This window comes from Leopardus geoffroyi, chromosome B4, assembly GCF_018350155.1.
Source record: "Leopardus geoffroyi isolate Oge1 chromosome B4, O.geoffroyi_Oge1_pat1.0, whole genome shotgun sequence".
NCBI lineage: Eukaryota > Metazoa > Chordata > Mammalia > Carnivora > Felidae > Leopardus > Leopardus geoffroyi.
In genome coordinates, this window is record NC_059341.1 from 74016454 (window position 1) to 74033195 (window position 16742).

The window sequence follows — 16742 nt, forward strand, 5'->3', positions numbered from 1 at the left end:
AGTGAAGTCTCACATGTTTCTGTCACTGAGGTCTCTGGAACAAATCTCGTGTTTGACCTTTGGGAAGCCTGTTTTTCTTTTAATTCTCTGAGGTACCTGATCTCCTTCTGAGTTCTCTTCCTTTGCCACCATTTTTGCTTAACCTAATTTAAATGGATTTTCTTTACTGTTACCAGAAACTTAACTAAGCCAATTGTCCAGGAAAGAGTATTGCCAAGTCAGGACAGACTACTCTTGTTCTTTAGTTAGAAGTGTTCCTAGAATATTCCTCGGGTTTACTGGAGAGATCTTTTGGGAATAGCTAACTACCTGGTTATAGAACTGTATTTTCATCTCTTGAGTGGACCTACCCACCAAATATATTCCTAGTTTCAGATTAATTAAATTGGTATTCTGCTTCATTTCGGTATCCCTTTTCTTTTTGGAATGGCTCAAAGTGTCTGGATTCTGTTAAAACTGGAGTGTGACACACCTCATCATCTTTCCCAAGGGCATGTTATTTGTATGCAGTAGGTGTGCAATGAACACTCAGATGAGTAACTGACACCTCTAAGCCTTTTGTTAATTCGGAGATATTGCATATTCTGCTCTACTTTCTAACCACAAATAATGCCCTCCCACTTAACCATTGCACTTGCAGAAAAATTGTGGCCTTTGCAACCACTCCCAAGCACACCTGGTGCTGTATCTTCTTTTGTTTTGGCCTTGGATATTTCACTGCACATGCTCTAAGCTTTGAAGGCTATCAGTAGGCCATACCTGAACTACCGTGTGTATCTTGGCAACCCCTCTCCCATCTAGTGTCACTCAGATAAACTTCAGCCTGTCTGCGGATTCGTCTGCAGCCACAGTGCTGATGCTTTCCTGGGACCTCACCTAAGCTGAACTCCACGGGACTTCTTCCTAGGCCTATTTCAGCACCCCTTAGTTTTATGTGCCTCAGCATCAGCTGGGGTAGGGGTGGGGGTGACCTGTGGGCTGCCCTCCAGACCTATGGAATCAGACTGTGTAGCTGCACTCATAAAAAGCTCCCAGGTGATCCTGATGCACTGCTGGCCTACCCACAGCAGGCCCAACTCTGGGTCCTTGGGAGGCCTTTCAGCAGGTTCTTCCTTCCCTCTTCACACTTTTAGGAACTTGAAAACTTTTTTCTGACCATTCTCTTCATCATACTCCTTACCATTATATGGACACCTCAGTAGGTCCTGATGTAAAATACATCAGAGACTGTTTATCCCATTACCTCAAAGAAAACACGGACTACTCAGGATTAAGCATGTATTTATTTTAGTTCAGTTAAAACAAACATACATTGTTTCATTGAAACGGTGTAGCACTCTTTGCCAACAAGTCCTAGTGGAAGTGTTGGCCTCTAACAGTACAGTGGGGGTATTTACACTATATACATAAAGCTAACACACCCAGGTTCTCAAAGATCTTTCATTACACTAGATCACATTTGATTTCATTACACTAGATCACATTTTGAAACTACTGCATTTTGAAAATTAGACCTTATTTAAAATTTAAATAAGAGATCTGAATTTGCACCAAGTTTTCATGAAAAAATGTGATGTTCATCCAGTCTGTTTATTGCAAATACAACTTAAAGAATACTTTAAGGTTTTAGTGTTTACATAATTTGTCAATTTGTTTATATTGAAATCTCTGTACAGGTACTTTGGGGACAATTCTTATAGATACATAATGTGAATTCATCAAAATGCAGTTAAGAAACTTACAGGAATATATACACTTGAACCCAGACCCAAACCTGACATTATATACATTATATATTACAAATACATATGGACAGACAATGTATGTACAGATTATCATAAATATTGAAAAATAGGTTAGCTTTAATGGATTAATGCTGTTCTATAAATAACATTACAGTTATAACTGAAACATCCACGGAAGACAGTAATGCAAAATGAGGTGACAAGACAGTGGTTTTAATACTGAAGACTGCTCATTAATGGGAATTCACTGTTTAGGAACCTCAAGGCAGACAAGATAGCTCCAAGAATATCATGCAATGGAATTTACTCTAGGCAGTTCATTTTGAACCTCAAACAGCCAAAGAGGATTGAAGGAGCCTCCCCACATCAATTCGCTGTGAGAAGAAAATTCTTTTTTCCATTCCTTTCTGGTTGCCATGGTAGTTTCTCCCACATTGAAAGGATGTAAACTGTAGAAAACAACGCTACTTGGTATATTCCCTGGCAGGTCTCAGATACAAAGTCGGCAATCCTTCCAGGAACTCAAGTAGAAGTGCCAATTCTCGGTCTGAACTAGAGGTGAGGTTCTGGATTTGAAGGGAGTGCCAAAGCCCAATTAAATGAAAGCAGTGCTGTAGAATCCATCTTCTCACTGCCTTTCTAGATGGTCCCCAATTACTCAATTTTTGTAGAAACAAAAATGGACCATTGGTTTCACCCAATGTAGCACTACAAGACGTCTTCCAGTTCCATCCACAAGGGTCTTTACAGACACATCCTGTCTGCAATTTACTCACATATAATACAAGAATGTGTAACAAAAACCATGTCTGCCACATTTCTGGCCCTGGCCTACTAGAAATGCTTAGTTCAAGAGAAAACCTTAAGAGCCAGATGACCAATTAATGATTCCATTATTTGCTTCCCTCAACCACTAATGGAATTATGTATATACTGGATTTTAGACATTATGCCTGATGAGCAAAGTACCACATTATTTAATATATTCACCATACACCATAACGTACAATAAATGTGCTCTTAAAGCCAAGTAATTTTTTTCACTTCTAACTGGCATTGAAATGGCAGGGTGCACATGCAGTTGGACCAACTCCTTACACTCAGGTTGCACTGGTTTCCCTAGCTAACCACTTGTTGGATGTAAACAATTCTGTGTTGTACAAGAATGAGATGACAATCCAGTGCAAATGAGTTTTTAAAAAATTACTGCATGAGAAACCCAGTGGCCTATACAAAGAGAACTTATACCAAATATCGGTGTAACCTGTGAAATTAGACCTCTACTGTAGACAAAACATGAACACAACTAAGCCATACATTATCAAGTAATTCACACTTCCAGGAGCAGATGAGCATTTTGAAAAGTTGCACTCTCTGGATACAATAGTTTTGGCCTGTAGCCATCAAATGCTCATTTTCCACTGCTGGAAGCAATGTCAAAAAAGGGCTGGCCCAAAAAACCCAGAGCTGTCAATACAACTCTGGAGACAGATGCAACTGAATAAACCCTGTTTTACCCAATTGCACTATTTGGTACCTCAAAATTAGTTATTTTACTTTCCACAGAAATATTTGCATTATATCTTCCATTCTAACAGACTGAAGCCATAAATATCTCAGTCTGAACGAAGCAAATTATTTGGGGCCACAGAATAAAAGTGATGAACAAGTTCACCTGATTTGGTATAACAATATTCAGTTATTCTTTAATGGTGAAGTCTGAATGGAAAAAACTATGCTCCTATTCATGGTACAATTTTTCATTACATCATTTTCTCTAAAAATTTTTTGGGTAAAAAAAGTATTTGGCTTATTATGCCTACAAAAAGGCAAATCATTTCATAATACTAACATTTGTTTTTAAATACCAATGAGTTTTTCTTAATGGAATTTGTTGACAGTTGTTTTTGGAGAAGGTTTAAAAAAAAAAGCAATTTTTTTAAAAGTAAAATAGTGCTTCTGAGGTCTTTAAATATTTTTGGTACAAAAACATAATAGTGTTTTCCTCAATGGTTATTTCAATACTTTGCTGTAAATTAATAAGAACTGTTTCTCACATCGAATGGTTCCATTAGGCACATTCAAGTAAAATCATAAAATATCCAAGTTAAACAATGACACAGCCAAACATGTGGCTTGATAAAAGTTAAGAGTTCGTCCATTCTCTGGAATGGAATAAAATTGTCACTTCCATTAACCCGAGACTCGTGGTTTTGTTGTTAATATCCATTTCTAGTATACAGAATAATTTCTTTAAAAAGAAAAAAAAAAAAGTTCACTTATTCTGCACTCAGAAGAACCAGCGAGGAATCTGCACTTCAAAAGGAAGTGAAACTGAAAACATTAGGTGAAATTTCATAGTGAGTTGAGTTGACTCAACACTGGCATCAAGTGGACTATGGGAGTTTCAGTGGTGCCAGTTAATGGCCACCTCCATGGGCATTGTGCACCCAATCCAAAACAATCAAGGCCATGCTTCCGGTCATCACCACTATGCCACTTAATAGGAAGAACACAGCCTGCAATGAGCAAAGAGAAACTGATCAGCAAGCAAAGAAATATATCCACTCAACATTCCTTCTTACTTTTAAAAACAGTCTTGTAATTACTAAAATTACGCTGACAGCATTTCACATACCTTGCTAACTTGCTAAAGATATTTAAACTGTTGTTAAGGTACCAGGGGGTTACCTGCAGTACAAAATAAGTCTACTTTTGAAATCTTCCAAAGTTTTGCTTTTTCATTCCTTTGTCTCAAATGAAAAGGTAAATAAATGTTCTTTGCTTAATAAACTCCTTCATGTAATAGAATGGGACTGATTTTTTGTTTTGGGTTTTTTGCATTTTTTAAAGCAAAAACTTCAATCACAGAATCAAACCAAAGTCATCCTAAAATGCAGCCTGCATCAGAGCCAGAAGTTTTCCAAAGAGACAGGAGTAACTTTACTCCTAATTCTACCCCCTTCAATTATTGCCACTATATATTTTGAATAAAACAAGATGGCAGTGTTTTTTTTTTTTATAAGCAATTCTAGTTCTTTAATCAGACTCGAATTGTAGCAGAGTAACGACTAAAAAGCAGTCTTCTCCCTAAATAGCCCCACCACCAGTTAACATATCATATTCTTTGTAAAATTAGTTGTTATTCCACTTTAAAGTACATTATGGCACTTTGAAGTGTTGTGACAGCTCCCCACAGCTTTGCTTTGAAGATGGTTAGTTCTGTTCTCTCCTTTAACAAGAAGGCCTATTTGAGTGTCTGTCACAAGGGGCACTCCAGCAAACACCAGTTAAACTACTACTGAAAGCTGAGTCAGTATCTCCACTCTTTATCTCTATTCCTCTCTCTAAAATATCTCAACAGCTTTCCTGCAATTAACTTAGGCTTGTATTAGAAGCAAAATGGTCTTTCACCACCCGTCCCCCAACCTTCCACCTGTATGCAGAATATACCATTATAGAACTATTTGCTAGAAACTCAGAAGTATAACCACAACAAACAGCTAAGAGACTAAAATTAAAACCAGGTGAGGAAATTCTGGTTAGAAGATTACAGTTTCTGGTAGTCAGGGTATCTCACTCACCCCAATCTTCTGTACGGATTTCATAGGTTCTTTCTTCACTAGCTTGATATAAAAGGCAGATGGAAGAATAAAAATCAACATAGCAGCTGCAGATGCACCTGTAAAAGAAAATTTTCTTGACAAATTGTCTTGACAAATCAGTGAGTCGCTTGTCATTCATTTTTAAACTTTAAAATCCCTGATATGTGAAAAAACTTCTGACACTTGCTCAAACTTACCAATGAAACCAAAGATGTCTCTAATAGTTGGGACAAAGATAACAAGCAAATTGGTAAACGCCAAGATAGACACTGTAATGAGACTATGACGCCACCAACTGAAATCTTTTGCTGCACACAACAAGTGAGTTATGGAACTCCGGATCTGCAAAAGAAAACGCATACAGAAATTGCAATTCCAGCTTTGAATTAATGGGAGAAAAAAATCCCAAATAATGGGAAATATATCTAAAAAAGGAACTTTCTAAATTGTTAAATTGTGTCCCTTCCTCTGCTGCTGTTTCCTTAACATCTGGATGCCGGAAGATCATTTTAGATCTTCAATTATGGAAAAAATGCCCCAAGATGTTTGGAAAATCTACAAAGTATTAAAAAAAAAAAAATCCCTCGAAAACAACCATCAACTTGGTGTTGCTCACAAATCTCCACATGTTTAAAAACGCATTCCTACTGAATGAAAGCAGAGCAGGGAGGGGATGACTTACCGGGAAAATCACTACTGGTACTGTCAGAGTGACAGCCACTAGCACAGCCAGCCGAACGATGAGAAGGAGGATATCAGTTCCCATGATAGTAGAGTAGGTATGAAGCAATTCTGACTCCACATGTTCTATGGGGAAAGACAAAAAAAAGAAAAAAAAAAAGCTTCAAGTGTGCCATTTCCTCTAGAGATCAGGTAGAAAATCTAACAAATCTAACTTACAGCAAATTTGCACTAGTTATTAGCTACTCACAAAACGACTATAAACTAAGAGGCTAATAAGATTAATTTGGAATTAGGGTTAATGCAATTAAAATAACATTGAAGGGAAATTTTCCTAAATACCAAGCAGATTTAGCCACATGACCCCCATCAAAAACAACAGGAGCTAAATAGCTAAATCCCATGGTCTGGCTTACGGTTTGTGTTGTGTAACAGAAAGGTGATTGGAAGAGGAGGTGGGGAGGATGAATTTAGGTGCAAGCGCATCACATACAAATGCCATCACATAACTAATGAGATGAACCTGGACTTGAGAAGTCACAGATTAAATACACTATATTCCTACAGTCTAAAGCTCCAAATTCAGGTTCTCATCACAGATATGAAATATACCAAAATAGACAGAATACAAGTGATAGATTATACACAAGAAAGTATCGATTTTATTTCACAAAGTGTCTTTTTCTGAAATCCAGACATTATTTACCATAAAATGTCAGGTATCCAAAGAGGGCAGCAAGCAGGTACATGAGAAACATAGCGAAAAATGAAATCTTGGACACATCCATCATTCTTCTACGGCTGCGGCTGTGTAAGTTCAGAGAAAAATACAAATCTGTATTTTAGCAGTAGTTATCGCAGTAATCTAATACTTTTCTAACTTTCCCAACGAATGTATATAAAAATAAGTAAAGCACTCACCCTTTCAGCTCTTCATAAATGGGAAGAATAGCAGGATGACAGACAAATGAAAAGGTCAAAATTGGCACAGCGTAGACAGTCTGCAAAAAAAAAGTAAAAATTTACTTAAAATCCTTATGGAACACGTTGTGTTACCACAGTTTTGCAGCTTCTATTTTGTATTAATGAATTTTAGGATCAGAACCTCAAAGTCTCCCTTGCATAGATTCCCTTCTAATCTGTTCACTAAGTGTGACCAACATCCTAACTTCTAAATGTGTCAATAATTAACATCATAGGATTAGTTCATTTCTCCATCTATGTTAAGATACAAACCTACAGCTTTCTTCTCAGTCCTCAATAATTCAATAACTAGCTACTCATGGTTGAAGAGTAGCTATTAACTCTCCTCCCTTTTCCTTGGGAACTAATTTCTGGTGGAGAGTTTCCCTCTCTTCTTCCCTAAAATCTTACTTTAAGGAAATAAAGACTATATTCAGTTACCTGGGAGTTGAAGATAAAATAACGTGGTTTGCAAGTATCGTCATCAGTCACATTAAATACCATCTCAGGTGCAAAAGCTGTTGGCTGTGTTAAGGTGCTGTTTACGGTTTCGTTAATTATCAAGGCAACTTCCACAGGACAAGGGATCTGGAATTTCTTGCAAATCACCTGAAAACATTATTTTGCATTTGTTAAATTGAATAATTTTGCATTTGTTAAACTGAATAGTGTGACTGGGCTCATAAGAGAATCTCTAGTGTTACAGAAAAATTATACCTACCACAATCAGAAAGAACATCATGCACAGTAAGGAAAGGCCACTGGTATATCCCAAATATCCTGTAAGAGGGGCAGAAATTAAACTTTAATTCAGCAGATTGCAGGCAAATATATTTTCTCAACTAAATAACTCAATGCTGCCTAGAAAACTTTAATATGAACACAATACGATATTTCTAATTCTTATATACCCAGGTATAGAATTATGTAAAAATAAATAACTGAAAGAGTGGAAACTTTCATTTTGTATGATTATTTATGAAGCAGAGATATTATCAAATGTCAACAAGACATTCTAGCCCCTGGCCACAGGAATTTTGAAAGGCCTACACAGGGGTGTATTCTCCTGCTTCCAAAGTTATGTGTTGGGGACCTTTTGGCTTTCCGTTTCTATTAAGGGCAAGCCAACTAGCTGGTGAGAGGCTCATTTCAATTCTTTTGAGAGGAGTTTGCTCACCTAAGTTTCTCAGCAGTGACAGAGGAAGAATGAGCACCAGCGACACCAGCAAAACCAAATAGTCACCGTTCAGATACCACAGTCTGAATTAAAGAAAAGAGAAACAAGGTCAAAACCAATCACGAAAATCCCCAGAACGTTAGACACATCTTCTCCTGGGACTCATTTTATAGAAATACTATAAAAATAAACACACAAAAAAGACAAGTTTGGAAAAAGTGCCGCTTATTCACAGACAGAGCATAGGCAGGAATAAATGTCTAACTCTGTGCTAGCTGAATATTCACTCAGGTTAGAAATGGGGTGTGAACAGTATAACTTTTGTCCCACTGTCTGCTCTGGGAAGGCTGCCAGCTGATTCATAACATAAAATGCTTCTTAAAGGCTTGATACTAATGTAAGGAACAAAGCAGCATTGTTAGGCCAGTAATCTTATCTTGAAGCATTTTTAGAAGAATTGTACACCAACTCTGTAACAGATAGCTTTAGAGCCTGCAATTTTTAATGCTAGAGACAAGAAAATTTAAAACAAGTTTCTTTCAGACATCCATTAGCACAAGTACTTATTCAACACGTCAACAAGGAGACTTTTTCATACTTAGGTAAAATACACAGGCAAAGAAAAGACAACAAAACCCAATTCCCCAAACCAGGATTTATTCCAGGTTGTCAAAAGTATGTTGTGACACCTTGACCCACCTTGACTCCAAAAACAGTCAAAAGGTCCCTTCTGAACTTAGAGAAAAGATTACCCATGTGTCCTAAGAGTTCTAACGAGGTCTCTTCCTTTCCAGGTAATCAACCATACCCTCTTTTAAATAGCCGATTCCAAATTCTAAATGCCCTGTGAATTCTACTCCACTTACTTCGGCAACAAAGACCCCACAGAAAACTAGTGTTTAAGGTGGCTTATTAAATTTCTCAAGCCAAAGAGATAACCACATTGCTCTACTTTGAGATAATGAGCTGCAGGCGGGCAAGTGAATGATCCTTCCCCATGTTTACTTTAGATAAAAACCTGTTCCTCCACTGGGAGGAATAACTTTGCTACAAGGATAAGGTTTCCACAGTGTGGTCATACATTTTCTGGTATTATACATTTTGAACAGATTTAAGCTTTAAGAATATCAAATTTACAAAAAATCAGACAGGATTGGTCTTTAACATTACTCAAAGCTTCAACCTGACTTAGGTTGGAATATGTGTTATTCAGCTACAATCTCTCAATGAATATAAAAAAGTGAAGTTCTATGGGGCGCCTGGGTGGCGCAGTCGGTTAAGCGTCCGACTTCAGCCAGGTCACGATCTCGCGGTCCGTGAGTTCGAGCCCCGCATCAGGCTCTGGGCTGATGGCTCAGAGCCTGGAGCCTGTTTCCGATTCTGTGTCTCCCTCTCTCTCTGCCCCTTCCCCGTTCATGCTCTGTCTCTCTCTGTCCCAAAAATAAATAAACGTTGAAAAAAAAAAAAAAAAAAAAAGTGAAGTTCTAGAAAACCTGTTTTCACACACAGGTTACAGAAGTTATTCAGAGTTACAGCACTAGCTTCAACCTGCCCTCTTTCTTAAGAGTTCAGCTCAGTTGATGGGGGACTTCTTGCTCAATTTCAACAGGAACACTTACGGAAAAATTATTGGTAATTATTTTGTATCCAACTTTGATAAAATGTATCTAACCATTTTAGACTATAATTTTTCTTATGAGTAACCTTACTTAGCACCTACCCAGTTGTATCTTCAATGTTCATTAATGCCTGGATCACCAAAGGTAACTCATATTTCACTATGAAGAGGTAGCTTGACATAGCTGGAGGAAAACAAAATTATACCATTACAAGTGCAAAATGTGGCATGTGACACCGAAAGTAACGTGTCACCACTCTGTGCTACACAAAGAGCAAAAAGTCTACCCAAATCACCTTTTAAAAATCCTTACCTCCAATGTTCTGCATTGTAATTGATCCAGAGGCCGCAAGCTTTCCAACTAATCCAAATGCTTTATGTCCCAACTGTTCGTATAATAAAGACCCTGTAATACGAAGAACACAGAAGCATGAAGGGAGAAAATCGTGACAGGCATAAATTGTTTTAGAAATCTCAAGAATGCTACCATACCTCCTTCATTGGCAGTTTTCAAAAGGAGATGAACAGAATACAGGGAAAATATGGACACAAATGTCAAGAGAATTCTGATGAAGAGAAGGAAAAGGCACAGGGTTATCAATAAGCACAGCTGTATTTAAAGACCATTCTTTTGCTTGTAGCTACACATTAAATATGGAACGTAACGTGTCCTAATAGTTCTTGCGCTAGACAGAAAGCCTCCAAGGACTGGTGTTTACTCTCCTGGCTCGAGTGTCATCTTTTCTTACCTGGTACTAAAAACTTGCACCGTGTCTCAGGTGTTAGTTCTACGATACTGGTTAAAGCAGGGGTTTACCTACTGACTCAAAGGTGTCGGGAGACCCAGGAAAGCTCAACTTTAAGGTGGTGGACTCATGAGACTTGAACTTTGATTCTGGCACTGTAATATTTAACTGTATCCTTGCCACTTCTCTGCATTTTAATAGTTCCTTTTATCTATAAAATGGTGGTAATTATCTGCCAGTAAACCCAGCCCACAAGGCACTTGTGAAATGCAACCGAGACAGGTTCAGGAAAGATCTTGAGACCACCTGGACTACATAAATAAGAGGAGGAACGGGACTATAAAGGGAAAAGAGATAGTCAGGCACAGCTTTACAAACAACTGGGCACAAGTCAGAGAAGTAACCACTGTGACAATATACCATATTGCCCACCATGGTGTAAATACAGGCCCAGTAATATGACAAAGTTAAACAATGCCTGTGCTAGAACAAGCAGGCTTTCAGTTGACTGGGCTATCTCCTCCCCTCCATCTGGTGGAACAGAAAAAAAGTTAAAAAAATAGGGAGGAACTAAAGGTTCCCTAATGTCACTTAGTTTTAAGGGCACAAGTCCTTTCTCATTGCAGCTTTACTTTCCTCCCCTCCTGGGCAAGCCGAGAAAAGTATGGATTTCATTTTATTAAAAAGAACAACGACAACAAAAAAGTCAAAACCAGAGAAAGCACAGAAAACTCTGCAAACAAGAGAGCCCCTTTTTCTGATTCTGTACACGAACACTGAATATGGTACCATATCAGGTCTGGCAAAGAACCGGATGTCTATTAGTTAAAACCTAGGTGGTTGCATTAAAACTGCCATTCTCATGCCACAAGTTTCATGGGGTCTAGTCTGAGGTGGAAAAATGACACCATCAGCCTTACTTTTACTTCTAACTGTACAGAGTTGTTGGTGTAATCAAAAGCAATGTTCAAAGTATGTTGACAAATTCAGCCCTTCTTTCTTACACTGAAATTACAATGAGGGATGAATGGACTTCATAACCTTTGAGGTCACTTTCAATTTCAAGACTGAGTCTGCCTAATAAGCGTAGCTAGAGTTGTTTAACCAGACTATGGCAGCCACGTGGCTTTTGGCCCATTTACCTCCATACCTCTATATCCTCTAAGTATACCTTGTAAGATACTGATGGAATTAAACACTCACTTCATCACTCCTGATGTTATTTAACCATTTATTAAAAAGGTTAATCAAACACAGAGACTTTACCAAAGTATAGGTAATTTCAAAAGTGCAAGGGTAACATCAGAATTTTGTTTTCACTTATGAAACAGGTGCCATTTTGTCTTGTGTAATTATAACATATAACCATACCAGCAGCCTTTAAAGACTGTCTCCAGTTTTTATAATAAGAGCCAGGAAGGACTTCAAATATTTAACAATGATGCCACTCAAGCTCCCCAGTAAAAACTTTGAAACTCTAGGGTCCTTTCGATGTAAATTCCTGGTCCTTCCCCTTAGTAAGAATTCTCAAAAGCTTCATGCTAAAGAAGCAAGCTGCTGGAATCCTAGCTTCCAATGCTCAAAGCCAGGCTTAACTTCAGTGTGGAATTTCACCACAAAGCAGAACTTTGCAAAGGTCTACTTTTCCTTTCATGAACATGCTATTCTGCTGGAGAAAATAACTTGAGTAGATGGCACCAGGCAGCTAACTAAAACACATCTGTCACAAAAGGGACAATTCCATACTCCCTGTAAGGTATAGTTTCCTCATCTGCACAATAAATCACACTATCTTCCACAGAACTTGCCTTAGTGAGGAGCCCATAAGTACTTAACAGCTATGATACAGACATCACTGAAAATGTATGGTCAAATTTACATGTACTTTTGTACTTCTTCTTTTCTGGACATAATGTCCACACTTGTCTTATTTTCCAAGGATTAGTGACCCCACATCAGTTAACAACCACTGTCTTCTATAGCCCCCAAATTCTAGTCTAGGCATTTATGCTAGAAAGCACTGGAATAAGTAATTTTAATTGGGCAACTAAGGAAAAAAAAAAAAAAAAAAACATTTAAAAGCAAGTACTTATTAAAATATTTATTTCTTTGCTATGGCATGTAGCAACCACACAGACCTGAAAGAAATAAATATTAAAAAGGAAAAAAAAAAAAACAAAACCACACCACATATGGGTTCTTTCAGTGTCCAGAAAATTATGACTCACTTTTCTTAGAACAAACATGTTCCAGGTTAAGCAAATACCACCACACCCTATATATTTTAAAAAGTCTGTTTTCCTTATGCAAAGGTTCTTGGGGACTCATTTATAAACCAATTTGGAAGTACCATGCTTATTAGTATTTTTGCTTTCCATTTTGCCAGAACAAAATTTCTAACCACCTTGGATTTATCAATAGTTCTTCACAATTCAACCCGTTACAGCTTTTAACTATTCCAATTGATTTAAAGACTGTTGGTTTAATTATTAGTTTTAAGTGTTGTCCTACTTCTTCCTAATTGGCTTTCTTGGTATCATGCAGTTACACATCAGAATAAAGAGGTTTTTGGATTTTTCATTTTAAATTTCACACAAATGATTTTTAAGTCAACTACTTCAACTGTAAATTCCATCTCTGGAGCCAAAAGTATGTTTTATTGTCATATTAACTGCCCTGCATGGCAGACTCACTACTTACACATACTTACATAAAAAGAGCAATTCCAGTATTAGCCATGGCATAAGAAAGCCCAAGGATTCCACTGCCCACAATCGCATTGCTCAGATTAAATACTGACATTCCAAAGGAAGTAGTACCTGGATGCTACATAGAGGGAAAACGATAACCAAACATATAACAATAATTAAATGGAGAAAACCAGCTTTGGGCAAGTTAGATTGAAATCTAAACGTAAAACTATTCTTTTACTCCATAAAGCCACAGACACACAAATTATTATTTTCAACTTACAAAGTCTGTTTCATACTTCTTCTTTCCCAAATTCGATTCAAGTAAGAAGTTCTGGTTTTCAGGATCTACATCTGCATAATGGCTGTGAGGTTAAAAAAAAAAAAAAAAAGAAAGAAAAAGGGTAAACCTGAACTGTTTTTGAAATATACAACGGAATGCTTGAACACAGACTGCCCTTTAGTGCTGTCACACACCTTTAGTAAAACGCCTAAGAATTAAGTAGGAGTCGACTTTCACACGAAATACTGTCACTGCGACAATCGGATACTCTTTCAGAGATTACACACTCTCCAAATGCTACAGTAAATTAAAGCAACAGAAGCAGAGTCGGGGGTAAAGAACACCGGACCCCCCCCCCCCCCCCACAAGCCGTTTTAAGAAAAAAAGCACACAACTTCTCCTACCTTTTCAGAGCAGCTTGCTTGGTGGGGTAGGAGTAGTTGAAGTCGCTGTTGGAACTGTAGCTGCTGCTGTCCTCATCCGGGGAAATATTGAACCTTCCCATTTCGGCTTTCTTCATGCTGGCACCGGGAGGAAATAGGGTACAGCGATCAACACTGGGCTCCTTTTGTCCTTGGCAGTGCACCGGCCCGCGCGGCTGCCTGCGAAGAAGGTAGAGGCGGCGCGTCAGGACTGCAGCGCCCGCCCGCCCGCCGTGGTCACGTGACGCCGCGGGGAGGCGCAGCGCGGCTGATTCATCCCCGGCCAGGCGAGTGGAAAAGTACCAGCCGAGCGAGAGGGGCGGGGGCGCGCCAAGGGGCGGAAAAGTACAGACAGCGAAGCCGCGAAGAACAAAGATGGTCCCACCGCGGCGATGTGCCCGCAGAGGCCCGTGCCCTCCGGACCCTCTCCAACGGATTTTGGTACTGCACCCTCTCCATTATCCCAAGTGAGAGGAGTGGGGTGCAAGGGGGCTGTTTTGCTTTTCCTCCAGCCTCTCTGGTCGTGCACAGGCACGCCGGGCATTGGTTAGGTGTGCGCGCGCCCCAGGCGCACAGCTCCCCGTTTCTAGGATTTGCAACAGCAGTGCGCGTAATCCGTCCTTTCGTGCCCACGGTCCCCACACGGGGAATTGCCTCTGCGGCACATAGCGGACTCGAAGAGGGCATAAAGGACTGACAGGAGTCCTCTCTCGAGAAGGGGAGAACACCCGTTCCCCAGCAAGCAGAGGCGGCGAGGGTTTGTTTACACGCGCACGCCCGTGCCCTCGAGCACACTCGTCTACAGGCATTTGGCTCGCGAGCGCTTCGCCCGGCTGGCCCCTCCTATGCCCGGAAAGGAAACTGATGCAATATCGATCGCCGATTATCAAATGTTCCTGGCCCGTCTTCCCCAACCGTGGCCTCTGTATACCAGAAGCCCGAACCCACCTCCGCTGCTCCCAAATTCCAGGACCCCTCGATTTAATTTTTTTATTAATGCAAATCAGTCACAAGACTTGCCGCAGCGGGGCCGCGGGCCGGGCTGGTTCCCCTCCCCCTAACGGGAGGATGCGGCTCCCCTCCCGGCGGGCACGCGGCCCCCGCGCCGCGCCCCTCCCCCGTCCGGAGGAGGGCGGCGACCCCCTTACGGGCCGGGGTCGAAGACGGGCCCCGCCGACCACAAACGCCAGTCCTGGGAGGAAACGACCCCCGCAGCTGCCTTCCACCCGCGGCCCCTCCCGGACGCCCCTCCCCCACTCCCGCTTGGGCCCGCGCCCTTTGCACAGACGCCCCCGCGCGCGTTACCTCGGTGGTCTCGGCTCTCGTATCCCGGAGACGTCACGAAAACGCCTTCAGTGGGGTTTTCTCAGCTACACAAAAATCGCAAAACAAAAACAAAACCAAAAAAAAAAACCCAACAATAGGCAGGAAAAATAATTTTAGCAAAAAAAAGGAAATGGCAAATTGCCGCCCCAATCGTCCGGCGTCCGCCGTCTCAAGGGAAAGGCTCGAGTGTACGGGAACGCGTGGTTCGGCTGCCAGCGGTGCTGTGGGTAAAGTGCTCCAGGACGACGGCGTCGCGCGGCTCTGAAGCTGCCCGCCGAGCAGCGGGTTATAGCGGCCGCCCAGGAGGACGCGTTAGGGGGCGGGGCCGCAGCCGCCGGGGTGCTGTCTCTTTGTATATCAACACCACCTGGGCTCCGCCCCCGGCCCGCCCGGGCCCGCAGGCCCCGCCCCGTCCCACTCCTCTACCCGCGGCCCAGTCGGGGCCGTAGCTCCGCCCGCTGGCGCCCCCCGCCCTCCGGAGAGCCAAACCCCACTCTCTCCGGTCTCCTAGTCAGCCCGGAAAGACCCCCCATGCTCATCTTGGCCTGTTCATGTCAACCTCGATATGTGCCCAACACATGCGGTTGTCTTTAAGGAGCCTTCTGCTTCATTTCCCTTCCGTCCGAGTTACCAGCAGTCTTTGCTTTCTCCTCCAGGCGTTTTGGGGACACATCCCGCCCACCCAACTCTCTCCTGCCTGTTATTTTGTGATTTACTTGGGGTTTTTCTCTCGCAAACTTGGACTAACGCAGCAACGTTGTCTCCATGGTCGATTTCTGTTCTCGTTCTTTCTTCTCTGTCTAGACCTGCTTTCACTCTTCAAAACTAGCCTGGTGGGGCCAGCTCCATGTCGGTCTATCCTTTTTGTATGAACGTGGAAAACCCTAGTAGGGGAAAAACTACATGCCGACCAGCAAGCCAGAGACCCTTTGAAAGGGGATCCCAGATGGGCCTCCGGGGTGGGGGGAGCCGCTCTTCTGAGAAGGTGTAGGAGTTCCCAGTTTTCCTTTCGCAGACACATTTCACTCATTCCACCACCCCCAGGCCCAATTTGAGAGCACTTCTCACCTCGCCTTTCTTCCCTCGTATTTACAAAGGCGCTGCCTCCACTGGAACGCTAGTCTGGAAGACTTTCTCCCGACCGAGCCCGTCCTTCCCTTCCAGTGGTGATGTGGTCTTGCTGAGCCAAGCAACTAGGGGGCCCCTTCGCTGCGGAATACTCTGTGCTGCCGAAAGGCAAGAGTCCATCCCTTGCTGGAAACAAAGGCCCCTTAGGAGAAATGCTTGTTGAATGAATGAATAAACAAACGAGTTTGACCTACTGCTGTCTTCCTTTTGGGGACGTGGGAGAGATTGGGCAGAGCATAGAGGAAAGGGTTGGGTGTGATCACAATTTTTGCTTTCAATGTTTTCCTGAGGAAATCTGTACAGCTGTCTATTTCCGTGGCACGTGAGGCTGCGGATGCCCTGGGCCTGCACCAGTGTT

The 16742-nt window shown here is 41.4% G+C and overlaps 1 protein-coding gene across 4 annotated transcripts; it reads right to left on the reverse strand.

Annotated features, from left to right (window-relative positions):
• Positions 1-1264: 1264 nt before the first annotated feature.
• Positions 1265-16442, reverse strand: SLC38A2 (solute carrier family 38 member 2). Of its 4 annotated transcripts, none has more exons than XM_045466604.1 (16): positions 16325-16442; positions 13913-14110; positions 13509-13590; positions 13246-13361; positions 10282-10355; positions 10103-10195; positions 9892-9973; positions 8172-8254; positions 7716-7774; positions 7436-7603; positions 6953-7032; positions 6738-6838; positions 6033-6157; positions 5548-5692; positions 5330-5427; positions 1265-4264 (listed from the first exon to the last, which is right to left on the reverse strand). In XM_045466604.1, the coding sequence occupies exons 2-16, from the start codon at positions 14026-14028 to the stop codon at positions 4166-4168; spliced, it is 1521 nt and encodes a 506-aa protein (XP_045322560.1). In that variant the 5' UTR covers positions 14029-14110; positions 16325-16442; the 3' UTR covers positions 1265-4165. The 4 variants fall into 4 exon arrangements, with proteins under 4 accessions (XP_045322560.1, XP_045322561.1, XP_045322559.1 ...); XM_045466605.1 differs by lacking the exon at positions 16325-16442 and adding an exon at positions 15236-15350 and having other exon boundaries at positions 13913-14029; XM_045466603.1 differs by lacking the exon at positions 16325-16442 and adding an exon at positions 15236-15349.
• Positions 16443-16742: the final 300 nt, after the last annotated feature.

Coding starts and splice junctions, on each gene's coding strand:
- SLC38A2 (XM_045466604.1), bottom strand. CDS start 14,028: ATGAAGAAAGCCGAAATGGGAAGGTTCAATATTTCCCCGGATGAGGAC. Junction 13,591..13,912: donor AAGCAAGCTGCTCTGAAAAG/GTAGGAGAAGTT, acceptor TTAACCTCACAG/CCATTATGCAGATGTAGATC. Junction 7,604..7,715: donor TGATGTTCTTTCTGATTGTG/GTAGGTATAATT, acceptor TAATGTTTTCAG/GTGATTTGCAAGAAATTCCA.